This window comes from Pterocles gutturalis, unplaced genomic scaffold, assembly GCF_000699245.1.
Source record: "Pterocles gutturalis isolate BGI_N339 unplaced genomic scaffold, ASM69924v1 scaffold37192, whole genome shotgun sequence".
Classification (NCBI taxonomy): domain Eukaryota; kingdom Metazoa; phylum Chordata; class Aves; order Pterocliformes; family Pteroclidae; genus Pterocles; species Pterocles gutturalis.
The window spans coordinates 77,287-90,296 of record NW_010111853.1 but is presented as its reverse complement, the minus strand read 5'-3'; the positions used below and the strand labels follow the sequence as shown (position 1 = coordinate 90,296).

Below are 13,010 nucleotides of genomic sequence, written 5' to 3'. Positions count from 1 at the left end.
CAAAAGCTAAACTAAAAGCTTCAAATTCAAAAATGTTTGGAGTTGCTCAAACAAACTCAATGAAAAGTTTTCAACTTGCCAACTTTTAGAACCATGGGAATCTTCAAGCTTCTTTTGTTTTGTTTGTCTTCTGAGCCTCAGAAACCAAAGCAACCCTGAAGGTCAACATGTCTAATATTTTACCTTTAGACATGTCAAGTTTTACTTGTTTAAACACATAGTCCTGCTTACATAGGATATTTTGCAAAATAACAGATGCTGCTTGATGGTGTAAGAGGTACCAGGGGTTTCAGTTGAGCTTCAAGAGAACTGTAGTGCCTCCTCTGATGTAACACCCTACCTTCTCGCTCTTACCTTCATGTGCATCCTAGTTTTCCTGTATGATCCAGGGTATAGTGTTATGTAGCTGTCAGCTGCAGTCATCGGGAGTTGTTTGGTCATGGATGATCAGTTTGCTTCTAGCTGAAACTGACTTTAAGAAGGAAACTGGTGCTGGCTCGAGTTTGCTTAAAGGTGTCACATATTTTGTTTCTCCAGAGTGTTTCTCAGCTTCCCTATGGCAAAGCTCTCTACGCATATGAGGGAAAAGAGCCTGGTGACCTCAAGTTTAACAAGGGGGACATCATCATACTGCGGCGGAAGGTGGACGAGAATTGGTACCATGGGGAGCTCAATGGGAACCACGGCTTCTTCCCTGCCAGCTACATCCAGTGTATCAAGCCCCTCCCGCAAGCTCCACCTCAGGGCAAAGCACTTTACGACTTTGAAATAAAAGATAAAGATCAAGACAAGGACTGCCTGACCTTCACCAAGGTAGGGGAATAGGGTGGGGTTTTTTTCTTAAAAAGTTTGGAAAGCTACTTCCATAGGGATGGATGGGGTGCATGAAGTGCTGAGAGCTGAGCCTGGAGAACAGTGGTGCTGGGGCTGGTGGGACATCTGCCTGTCCCCCCTGGGCAGCTCTGCCCAGAGGCCCCAGGCCCCCTGCACCCTGCACTCCATTTGTTTCTTTCAGATGGTTTCTGGTATGAGAAAGTTCAAGTCCTTGAGCTCAGACAGCCCAGTGGGGACAGGCTGACAGAGCTGAATTTCCTTTATTAAGTGGGACATCCTGTCATCTAATGTGCTGAAGGACATTGGCTTCCCCTGACCTGTAAATCCTCCTCCCTGCGGAAGCAAAGCCTGCTTGGTGGCCCTGCAATGTGCCATGCACCAGCTGTACTCCGGGACTGGGTGGGTGTAAAGCTTCCTATCAGGGCAAGCCCGGTGTTAGCATTGTTGGGAAATTGTTGCTGTTTTGTCTGAAGGAGAAGTCAGTGAGACAGATCTTGCCATGTACAGCAAGATTGGAATAAAGCCAATCTCAACAACTGGCTACACACTTTCTGAAAACATTTTCCTGTCTAAAAAGCATACATTTAATCTTCATTGAAATGTTCTGCAAGAACGATTCAATTTCAGAAAAAAAATCTAATGGAAAAGTGTCTTTTAATGTTCCTTATTGAATCAGATGTTCCGGTGTTATAAAATGCCATTCAGCTTCAAAACGTATATTGCATCGTACCATATAGCAATTAGCAGTTGAAATACACCATCATCATATATCACAGTATTTCCTATTCTAAGAACATAAAGACATTAAAAAGCAGACATTTAAAAAACAGTCTTTGTTTTCTTAAAGCCAAAATGTTTAATAAATTCCATTTGCAATGAGAGAAAACTGAGATATTGTAATTTCCTTTGGATTTAAAATGTCACATTTTACCTTTCTCCCCCACCTCACCACCTGCTTTCTGTCTCACTCTACCCTCCCTCACAATTTGTGTTGACCTTAGATGGGCTTCATGGATATCAAGAAACCCACGGTAAAATGAAGCATATCCCTTGATGTTAATTTATGGCACTGAATGCCATGGAGAACCTGTTCATTGTCATTTTCTGTTTTATTTCATCTGTCTGTGGTTGTTATAGTGTCACATAAAGTAATAACAGTTATGCTGGAAATGAATATGAAATAGATGATAAAAATATCCTTCACCAGGATTTTACTGACCTCCTCCTTTGAGGCTACTTATTATAGCTGAATGAATTATTTGCAGCATATAATTTTCTTGCTGAATGTAACGTCTTTTTTACTCGTGCAACATTTCTCGGCAGAACGCAGTTTCCTAGGATGTATACTTTCTCGTATTTGTTTAACAAAAATTTGTAAGCACTTTTGCTCCATAGTAAGCAAAGTGTTTGATTGCAAACACTGCAAACCCTATGGCTACCCAAACTCCCTGGAGCTGTGAATCTCTGCAAGGAAGTGGGCTGCTTACTGAGAAGCAGCAGCTATGCACTAACAGAAAGTTAGCCAGAAGTTACTTTCGAGATCCTATCGGTAAATGTATATTTGCTGGCATGTTGTTTTCCTTGCTGCTTGCCCAGAAGTACAACGGTGAGTTCTCTGAGAAGCAATCCTCTTTGTCCTCTTATTCATTGCTTTCTCAGTCTAAGAAACTTAATAGGTATGACAGGCAGTTGTGGTCTTTTTTGTTAGAGCAGATTATTTCCTGGACGCGTTTGTATTTGATTTATTTGGTGCCATATATTAGTGTACCTCCTTTGCAATAACTGTATACTGATAGTTCTCATTTTCTTGGCTGTCCAATGTCATTCTCCCGTGGAGTGTTTCTTTCTGCTGTATAGCACTACTCTCAGTCCCTCAATTCTCCTTTTTTTCACCCCTCCCATTACTGTCTGCATCCTTTTATCCCTGATAACTGTGTTTTCCCCAAGGGGGACTGGTTTCTCTTCTACTGCTATTTTCTTCTTTAGCTCCTTCCACTGCACGCACTGTCACCTCGTAACTGTTTTTATGTCTTGCCTGTTGTTCTCCTTGACAGTGAATAATCTATTTTTCATCTCGGGACTTTACCATCATGTTTTCATCAGTTTTCTCAATGCTAATTTTAGCTGTCACCTGTGCTGATGAAGGTTCCTGTTTAGCCCAGATTTTAGATCATCTGCTGATGCAGTCAGTTCCTTTGCACAGAGTCATGAGCACTGCGTTGCTGTAGATGTGATTTGTCACTCGGAGCAATATTCATCATTTGAATGTCTTAGTTTGCGTCTGAAGATGCTGGGCCAGATCTCAGTTTCGTTTACGCTGTTTGTTCTTTCCTCAGGTAGAAAAGTTGCATTGGCATACTTTTTATACAAACTAGTATAACCCATTTGTGTCCTACAGCTCATTTAGCACTACCAGTCATTTGTAATTGTATTTTACTTATAAAACTTATATTTTGTTGCTCTTTCACTGGACTTAGCTTTTTTCCCAACCCCTTTGTTACGATGCAGTCAGAATATATGTCAGTGCTGTAATAGAAAAGAAAGGAAGGATATCTGGGTTTTCCTCTTGCTAGGTTTGGGGGTTTTTTTAAATTAAAATGTCCTGTTGTTCCAGAGGTGGATTGCAAGGAAATGAAGTCTGCTTTATGCTGATCTTCATGAGCAGTGCTGCAGAGGGCTTCTGCCATTTGCCCATTTTCATCTCCTGTAGACACAATGCTCTCCAGATAAAAGGCCAAAAATAAATCAAACAGTACTTTTGCGTGTGTTAAGTATGAAACTGGAGAGAAACCTCTGTTTTGAGTATCCAGTGCAACAAACAAAGCTACAACCTGTCATTGCCTTATGCCACACAGACTGCTTCCCCTAATGCCTCCTCCCAAAGTAGCTTTATGTACAGATATGGGGTCCCACCACTGTTCCCTCCTCTGCAGTGACTACAAGAGGACGAAACATCCCAGATCTGCAACTTAACGTATTTTTCCTCAGTGTTTAACAGTGATCAGCCAAATCAGTCAGTTAGCGATTACTTTGCTCTCTGTAATGACAGGTTCCAGCCTTGATTCAGCTTTGCACCAGACAAACTCCAGCAGCTTCAGAAGTGTCAAGTCCTGATGATCACTAGTGTGGTTGCAATCAGTGTGTGGCCTACAGAGTCTCATTGTGTGCCCTTGGGATACACTCATTTAACTCAGCTTTCTAATGTCTCCTTATGTGATACCCCCCTATGAGTCTGGACTCCTGCTGTCTCTGTTTTGAAAAATAACCCACCCTCCCTTGGGCTACATGCTCTCTGGTACAAGCCATTCACAAGAGGCCTCTGCTCTCAGCTACAGTGGTGCAAATCTGGAGTAATTGCATTATTGTCTGTTTGTGTAGTTACTCCAGGCTTTGAGTCCAAATTCAGCCCATAGTTTCGTTTTGGTGTTGGACCACCCTTTGCATGCATGAGTTCGTGTGTTCCTTTGAAGGCTCAGTGGTAGATGAGTCTCAAACCTGTCAAGGTTTCTCGTGCTTTGTTGGTCATCACATTTTTAATCACACCAGCTACTGCCTCCATTTTCCAACACTTTTGTTCCCAGCCCACAGCAGTATTTAACAAATGCTGTGCTGATCTTGGAGCTGTCACGTCTGATACTGGTTCCAGGCTTCAGCACTGCATCCGAGCCCCTTAACGCTCAGTTCCAGCAGCTTTTGCTGTTCTCAGAGGGACTGTCCCGGCAGTAGCTGGCGATGGGGATTCTTATGCCAGCTGGCAAGTGTGGGCAGTAGGCACACCAAGCACTACACAGTGCCATCCTGCCATCACTGAGATCTCCCCAGTGCTGTAGATGGAGTTGTTATCTCTGCAGAATAGCAGGCACATCTGCTTTGTATTGCTTCGTTAATGGCTGTTAATGACTAGAGTAAAAATCAGGCTGTGAATCATGACTGTTATTGGACACAATTTTGTGCTGTTTTCTCTGCAAAAGGGTTCATTTCTCTGTCAATCAGATTGCTTTTTAAGTGATTTATCTTTGACTTACTTTCTGATAATGGTTACAAACTGGAACTGCCAGTCTCATGTGCCTGTCACAAGGCTTGCCAGTCCTGATGAATAGAGAGAGAGATGAGCAAGTAGGAGAGAGCAAATAATTAGAGACTTTAGCAACAGGCACAAAAAAGAGCACGAGGTGTCTTTGTCAAACTACAGTGGCTTTTGAAATGAGATTTGAGCCTTGGAGTTCTTTATGCTGCCTGGAAATCAATTTAGTACATGGGAAATAGTGAAGTTCAGAAAGTTGAAGGGGTATGCCAAGAGATCTGTGGCTCTTTGCTATTCATGATCCTTTTGGGAACCTTTCTAGGAATTTATAAGTAGCACAGCTATCCAACTAATTTAAGGTACTGAAATAGTTCATGTTGAAGCTTTCACCAGCTTCTATACAGCCCAGTGTATAGAACGATGTTGTGGCCTGTGAATTCCAAGAAACTTTCTATTAATAAAGAATTTCAAAAGATGTTTTGGGGATTTACTGTAATTCCTGGAGGCTTTCAACACCCTTCTGAAAATAAATTCTGTAATGGAAAGCATTCTCAAGGATTTGCACTTTGCTCTCCCCCAAAGATACACATTTTGAATGTCAGCATATCTCAGGATGTGCAGCTGATTTTCTCATATATGACCACATTCGTCAGACTGCAGAGCCGAACTAAGGTCAGTGTATGGAAATGCTTACAGATTTCATAGGTCCATAAAAAGTAAAGTGGGAAGAGATCTTCAAAGGTTACCCATTCCCTTTGCCATCCTTGAGCAGGATCAATGTAGGATAAACCTTTCCTGCCAGGCGCCTGTCCACCCTGCTCCCAGGTTGGAGATTGCACAGTGCTCTAACCAAATCTAGCTGAGTACTTTTCAAGTTTTTTTCATAGTTTCTTATCTTATATGTGCATACATATATACACACATACACTTACACATGCATACGCATATGTATGCATATACACACATAAGGTTATGTATGTATACATAAACACATAGTGAAAATGTAGACCGTCACTTTGGGTTTTTAAAAAGTCTTAAGAAAATAACTGAACAAATACAGAAAGTAGGAACACCCATAGCAGGTTCTTGAAGCAATGCAGTCTTTTATTTTCCTCATTTACCTCCTTTACCTAAGCTTTAAACTTATGATAATTGGATTTTTTAAAGAGGATGTGGAAACTTTGTAGAGACATATTACTGTCAGCTCTGTACATGGATCAAAAATGGTCCATGCAGACAGGGCTTTGGAAGGGAATGCTGTCTGTTTCTTCAGGAAATTAAATGCACAAATTCTTTTTGCATCCTTTCAGCTGTAATAAATAGCTGATGGACTCAGTCTGTGGCTGTTTGTCTGAGCTTTCTCTTAATGGATCATTCAGATGAATAATTCAAAGAAAACATTTAAACTATTTCAAAGTGCACGTGTACAAAACACACATGCTCAAAAACTGCAAAGTACATCATATCACTCTTCTGGTCATTTCCTATCAACGTAAATTCACAGTTTGAACATCCTGGATCAGGAATTTGTGGGGTTTTTTCTATGCGCCAGTGCCAGCAATAGATGCCCAGAGCCTGGAGAAGGATCACAGGTCAACAGGAGAGCACCTGCAGAGCAGCACAACGGAATTCCAGCCAGTCAGTCAGCTTCATCGGGGCCAACTTCAGTGCCTCTATGCACGTAGCATGGGGAACAAACAAGAGGAGTTAGAGACGTGCACATACCTGCAGGGCTATGATCTTATTGGCATCACGGAAATTTTGGTGGGATGGTTCCTACAACCAGAGTGTTGGAATGGAAGGATACAGGCTCTTTAGGAAAGACGGGCAGGGGAGACAAGGAGGGGTCATTGCCCTCTATGTCAGTGCCCAGCTGGAGTGCATGGAGCTGCGCCTGGGGATGGGTGAGGAGCTGATGGAGAGCCTATGGGTCAGGATAAAAGGGAGGGCAGGGACAGTGCCCTGCAGAAAGGGCTACCTTCCGCAGTCTTTGTAGCAAGCAGTGCTGGCTCAAGGTCACATTTCGTATGACAACCCCAGCATACAGACGTGGTAGCAGAAATCCATTGACAAATTTAGCAGCTCAAACTCAGGATTTGGTTCTAGTTACCTGAGCTTTTGTAATGACTGGTATGTTCTAGGTTGCAACTCCATCAAAAGAAATTTCAAGCAATAAGACTCTTACTTCCACTTTGCTTAATCTCTGTTTTATAATCACAAAAAAGTTCATCATCAGCTGAAATTTTTGTAAGATCCCCTAGATTAAATATAATATTAAAATACCATTGGTTTTAGAAAACAAACTTGTATCTAATCTGAAGCTGATCTGCAGCTTGTTTTTATTACGTTATCCTTGGCTTTTTACCTGCTTTGCACTTTTACCTCCTAATATTTTTTTTTTAAAAAAAGGAAAACTGACATTCAGTGCATCAGCAGTGTCAGCTACTTGCTGAGCACCTCGTGCTATAACTTATGCTTCTTGCTGGAAGTGTTTCCAGGACTACCTGTGCTCTACTGGTGCTTCTCTTTGAATTGTCTTCTGGAGCAGCCAAGCACCACAATGGGCTCTTGGATGCACAGGGACAGCTTCATGCTAGAGAGTTTTCTCTTTTGTATGAGAGGGGACCTCTTGGGTCAAATGTTCTTCCTGTCCCTGCAATGAAGTCAGGAGTTATGTAGTCCCACCTGCTGTGCCCCAGGCCCTTGGAGCTGCGGGGAGCTGGCATGAGCGGCACCGGTCTGCATGGCACTTCAATGCACTTTGGCTGGGATGCTGGGGTGGGAGGTTGGGCCAAGGATGCTGCTGACCCAGGATTCAGGGAACATTTTTACCTGGCTTATGGCCTCCTCTGTGTACTCTCTCCCTAAGCTGTCGTGTGGGTAGCTAAAAACTGGCATCTTTCTACTGAAAAAATCTGATTATATATTTTGTGTGTCTCTCTTTTTAGGATGAAATTTTGACAGTCATCAGGAGGGTAGATGACAACTGGGCAGAAGGAATGCTGGGTGACAAGATTGGCATTTTCCCTATCCTCTATGTTGAGGTAAGTTCATAACAGGTGGTGGTGGGTGCTGGTCCTGATGTCTTGTGGGTTTTTTTCTGACCACAAGGGCAAGATAACCTTGAAAATTCTTACATGAGAAGGACAAATTATACCAGAATAACTGAAAAGGGAATCTTTTGTTTGCTGGCCCCTAAGGTGCTGTGAGGATACATTCAATTCAATTTAAAGTGGCCAGCAAAATGTGTGCCCTGAACTACCGTTGAATGCTTCCCATGTAGCATTTCTGGTGTAATCTCCACTGGGAAAGTACAGGAGGATGATTGCAGTCAGGGCATCTTGCATGCACCTGAGGAGAGGTGGGTGCTGCCAGCAAGTGGGGAGCAGTGGTGCAGTCTCAGATGTGCCCTGAAAGCACTAACCTTCAGAGGGTTGCTGTGGGTGTCCCGTGCCCCAGCAGGAGCTTGGGCAACTCCACCAGTGTGCCCAAGGTCTCTCATTCCCTGCGCACTGGACCCATCCTTCTCCTGAGCCTTTTCCTGTGGTCATTACCATGGGATGCTTTATTTCAGAGTAAATGCTTAGACTTCACGTCCTCCAGGCAGACCCTTTGTGCCACCTCTTCCCACTGCTGTGTGCCCTCCTTCTGATACCCACCCAGCTGGGTGCTGCCTGGGAGAAGAACTGTAGTGAGCAATGGTGGCCTGTGGTGGCCCTGCTGGAGATGCTCTGTTGTCCAGGTGCCAGCTGATGCCTTTGGGGAGCTGTCCTCCTTCATGAGCGAACCAGGAGTGCAAAGAACAGATGGGCATCACACATGTATGTATTTTTTCGAGATGCTGCCACTCTGCACCCAGTACTGGGAGCAGTATTGCCCTGACTCTGCTCCCAGGCGTAGGCTGATGCTGCTCTCCAGAGTGAAGTGTCTCTTGTGCCCACAGCGGAGCCCGCACTACTGTGTGCGGCTCTGATGCCTGCCTCTGAAATTACTTCTCCAGATTTCTTAGTTAATGAATTGAGACAAAATAGAGATAATTAGTGCCTGACTACCTAATTATTAACTCCGACAATGACCAATTTGGAATAAACCATCATTAATATACATTGCATTCCCACAGTTGACAAGAACAATAATATTACAACCAGAATGTGTAGGAGCTGTTATTGGGAAACCAGATGCCTTGCATAAGTTAATGACTAGTTTTCTTCTATTCTGAATGCATAAGACATTTTCAGTCTGTTGTGGTAAAATGAGAAAGCTGGGTTTCTCCCAGATTTCATCCTTCTTCCTTTCTCTTTCTTGTCCCGGGGGAGTACAATGTTACTGTCCCGAACTTTGACGCACAAAGAGTGAACTGGGGACCTCTGCACAGCCAGCCACCGTTACACACCACCATCTTTCCCCAGCTCCAGTTTCTTCTGCAGGCTGTAAGTGCTTGCACTGCCTACACACCATACAGCATCCTGATCCCTTTCCTACACCTGGGTGTCTGTTCTTAAATACTGTTCCCCAGACACTAGCATGTCCTGGGTGGCCGTGGAGGAGCAGGAGGCAGTGCTGTGCCGAGTTAGAACAGCAATGCTGGGAGCTTCTAAAGAGGTGTAAACAGCCAGGCAGCCAGTACCAGGGGAGAGGAATGCACATAGGAATGTGTATGTGCATATACATTCATACACAGACACACACATATATAAAATACAACTATATACATTTATGCATGTATACACTTATGTGTATATAAATGCACACACATAATTTATCTGTATAAATTTGAAATCTGGTGGCTTGAAAGGCCTTTTCAAATGAGACACTTGAGTGACATAGGCATGTTTGTGCCACAGTTTGTAAAGCCAAAGGGAAGTGCTTTTCCAGAAAGAAACATCGACCACCTATTTCATCCATGTCCTGGTGGATGGAGGCCTTGTTTTGAATATAAGATGAGCTTATGCAACTATTGGAGTTATAAAATTATGTTGCTGTTGCCAGCTTCAAATGTTGCTTTATGTTAAAAATTAAGAGGAATCAGCAGACCAAATCCCAAAGAAGTTTTGAAAATCTCAGTGCCAATGTTTATAAAATAAATCCATTAAACAAGTAGTGCTTGAATGTAAAAACACTCCTTGAGTCTGTCCAAGTCCATTAAGTGGTTTTGAAAATCTTGGCAAAATGTGCAGAATAAGCAAAGCTTAACTCTCATGGTAGCCTTTCACTTGTGTGAGCTGATCGGCCAAAGCGCATGGGATTTCGCACAGCCTGCACTTTGGATGGAGTAAATTCTGCCCCAGAGCCCATCTCTAGTGGCAGGGTCTACTGTCCCCAGCTGCTCCCATGCCCAAGCAAGAGCTCTTGCACTTGCTACACAAGCCAGAACATTAAAAAACTAGCCAGTCACTTCAAGGATCTTAGAGCTGAGCATGCCAGAGCTACAAACAGAGGATATAATCCTTGTTATGGCACCCCTTTGGTGAGACTGTGGAAGGGACCTTAAAGATCATAGAGTTCCAACCCCCATGCCGTGGGCAGGGACACCTCCCACTAGCCCAGGTTGCTCAAAGCCTCATCCAGCCTGGCCTTGAACACCTCCAGGGATGGGGCATCCACAGCTTCTCTGGGCAACCTGTTCCAGTGCCTCACCACCCTTACAGTAAAAAATTTCTTCCTAATATCTCATCTAAATCTACCCTCTTTCAGCTTGAAACCATTACTCCTCATGTCCTGGCAATGTGCTGCCGTACCCCTCACATGGATGCTTTCCATAAAGGCTTTTGCAAGTGCTCTGTTACAGAGCGTTTGCAGGCATAAGCCGCAGAGAGGTGGGAAGGAGGGATGTACCGCAGCCCCGCTGGGTGATCAGCAAATTCTTCATCAGGACCCTACTGGCCTCCCAGCACTTGGGCTTGTCAGCTGGCTCACTTAAAAGCCTGCAACATCTCCCTAGGCTCCTTCGTCTTGTTTCCACACTGTGCTTACTGAGTTTGAGAGTGATCCACTTCTATAAGGGAAGCCTGGGAAGGCAGCTTTTAGAGCCGGACTGTGGTGTCACAAAGCAGTGGCACAGAAAAGTAGCCAAAGACATCAATATATATCTGCTCCCTGTAGCGTTCTGGAAAGTCTGTGTCTCGGCATTGCGTGGGGTTGTCCGGATAGCCATCTAACTGTAACATGGCATGGATTTTATGCTTTATTCCCTACAAGCGTCCAGCAAGGGTGCTTGTGTGCCTGCTGTGTCTGACAGCTCTCTGCAGAGAGGCTTTTTCCTGCTCTGTAGTGCCAACTCTGTCCCAACCTCAGAGAAGCTACAATTTTATAAGGAATAAATATTTGCAGTTCACAATGGTGACTTTTACAGAATGAATCACACACAATATGTTCTGTGAGGGAGAGTTTGCACTGTTGTGTTTTTTTTTTTTTTCTTGTTTTGTTGCTGTCCTTCGCCTCCCATAGAAGTCATTTGGGCTGATAATTTATGTTTTAATTTGTATACAGAAAAACACAACATAATCAAATTGATTCTCAAGGTGCCTTCTGTCCTGAAATAAATATCTTATTAATAATCCCTATGGTTTGGAGTCATATTCTTGCTGGGAAGAGTTTGGGACCTGTAATGAATTCAAAGTCCTAACTATATTTTATTTTACTGTCTTCAAGCTAGCTCCTTCGTTCTTCATAACTGCTGTTATTATCTCTATTTGGAAGTTGTAAGTGTTGTGTTGCTCTCTGTAAAATTGAGAATAATGAAGAATAACGTGTGTCCTAATAGATTTAAGTGCCTGGGAATGACATTTGAGAGCAATGGTGTGCCAAGTATTTGGAGCGATGCATCCTGCTCAGATGGGCAGGAACTGGAAATTCAAAAAGCTGAGCTGTGAGACCATAATTTCTGACTGCAGCCCCCATTGCAAAGGAGTATTGACCGAGATCAAGAAGCCTTTCGAGTCAGTGGTAGAGCAAGGCAATTATGTCGAACGCTACTGTGACTGTAATATCAGCAAATTACAATTGATGAAGTGCCAGCCCATTGTTATAATGTTTTATGGCAGCAGGGGCACTGAAAGCTGTGATTAAGTAATACTAGGAGTTTTAAAATTCTTTTTACAGAGCAGTGAAGCAGGGTAAAGGGGATCTTCTCCTGTTCTTCACAGTCAAAAAGAGAAAAAGGTGGAAAGGAGGTCTAGGAGAAAGAGGAAGGAAGAGAATGGGCAGAGCTGATGGTTTCAGTGCCCTGCAGCATAGATCCACAAGACTCCTCAGAGACCCAGGAGAAAAAAATACTTCTAAGTCAGCGCTTCAAAAGAGTTCAGCCAAAAGAAAAAAAAAATCCAAAGCCAAATGCCTTTCTTAAAGAAAACAATTATTTTTCATTCCAAAATTAGCTTTGCAGAGCAGAGCACCACATTTAATGATTTTGTGCTGTACCACTGGATCTACCAGTCATCCTAAAATAGCTTAACCTATACAGGGGAACCTGAGCTGTGGTCATTGAGTAGTGTCACAAAGACCTATCTTCCCAGTAGAATTTGTCCTTCACTGTATAACTATGTGCTTTGCTGGGGATAACCTTTAGTTAGCCTGCAGATGACTGCAAATGGTTGAGAGTTTAGGACGTGTGTGTCTGCGTGAGAGTGTTCAGTTAATCTGAAGACTTGGAGGTTTCCAGGAGGAGATGCAGGGAACCACCCTGAAGAGAGCAAAGTCTTTCCCATAGCCCAGCCTATATAGACCTGCTTGGCTTTGGGATTCTTCATCATTTTCCTGGTGGTGTGGCCCCTAGCCTGGCATTCAGTCTGGATGGCAGATTTTGTACTTTTTTTGTCTGTATGTAGATGCCCATTTGAGCTATTTCCAGATATCCTGGTGTCCCCAATGACAGTCATCGCAGTTACATTCTTGAAAACTCAGATGTGTGCGTGTGTGTATTTCTAGCTCTAATAGATGCTTTGTCTGTTTTCAACGCAACAAAAACAAGTTGTTGCCCTGTCCACTTCTTGTTTATGTTTTCTTTCTCTTCAATCTGTTTGGTTTCTCCCTTCAGCTGCAGGACAGATGGGTTCCTATGGGACTCTCATAATGAGTTCAGCCTTGGTGTCTGACCCGTCATTTATATATGTGTGGTTTCTGTGGCAGCGTGCTCTGCACCTTTCAGAGTATC

General features: G+C 43.4%; 1 protein-coding gene across 1 annotated transcript in view; it reads left to right on the top strand.

The window, feature by feature from the left end:
* Window positions 1–537: 537 nt before the first annotated feature.
* The window catches only part of SH3RF3 (SH3 domain containing ring finger 3), a gene marked incomplete at its 5' end in the record, with an annotated part of 80,477 nt that continues 68,004 nt past the window's right edge, over window positions 538–13,010 (top strand). The window contains 2 exons of the mRNA XM_010073847.1: window positions 538–813; window positions 7,807–7,902. Of these exons, the coding sequence (XP_010072149.1) occupies window positions 538–813; window positions 7,807–7,902 (372 nt within the window). The remainder of the gene's footprint in view (window positions 814–7,806; window positions 7,903–13,010) is intronic.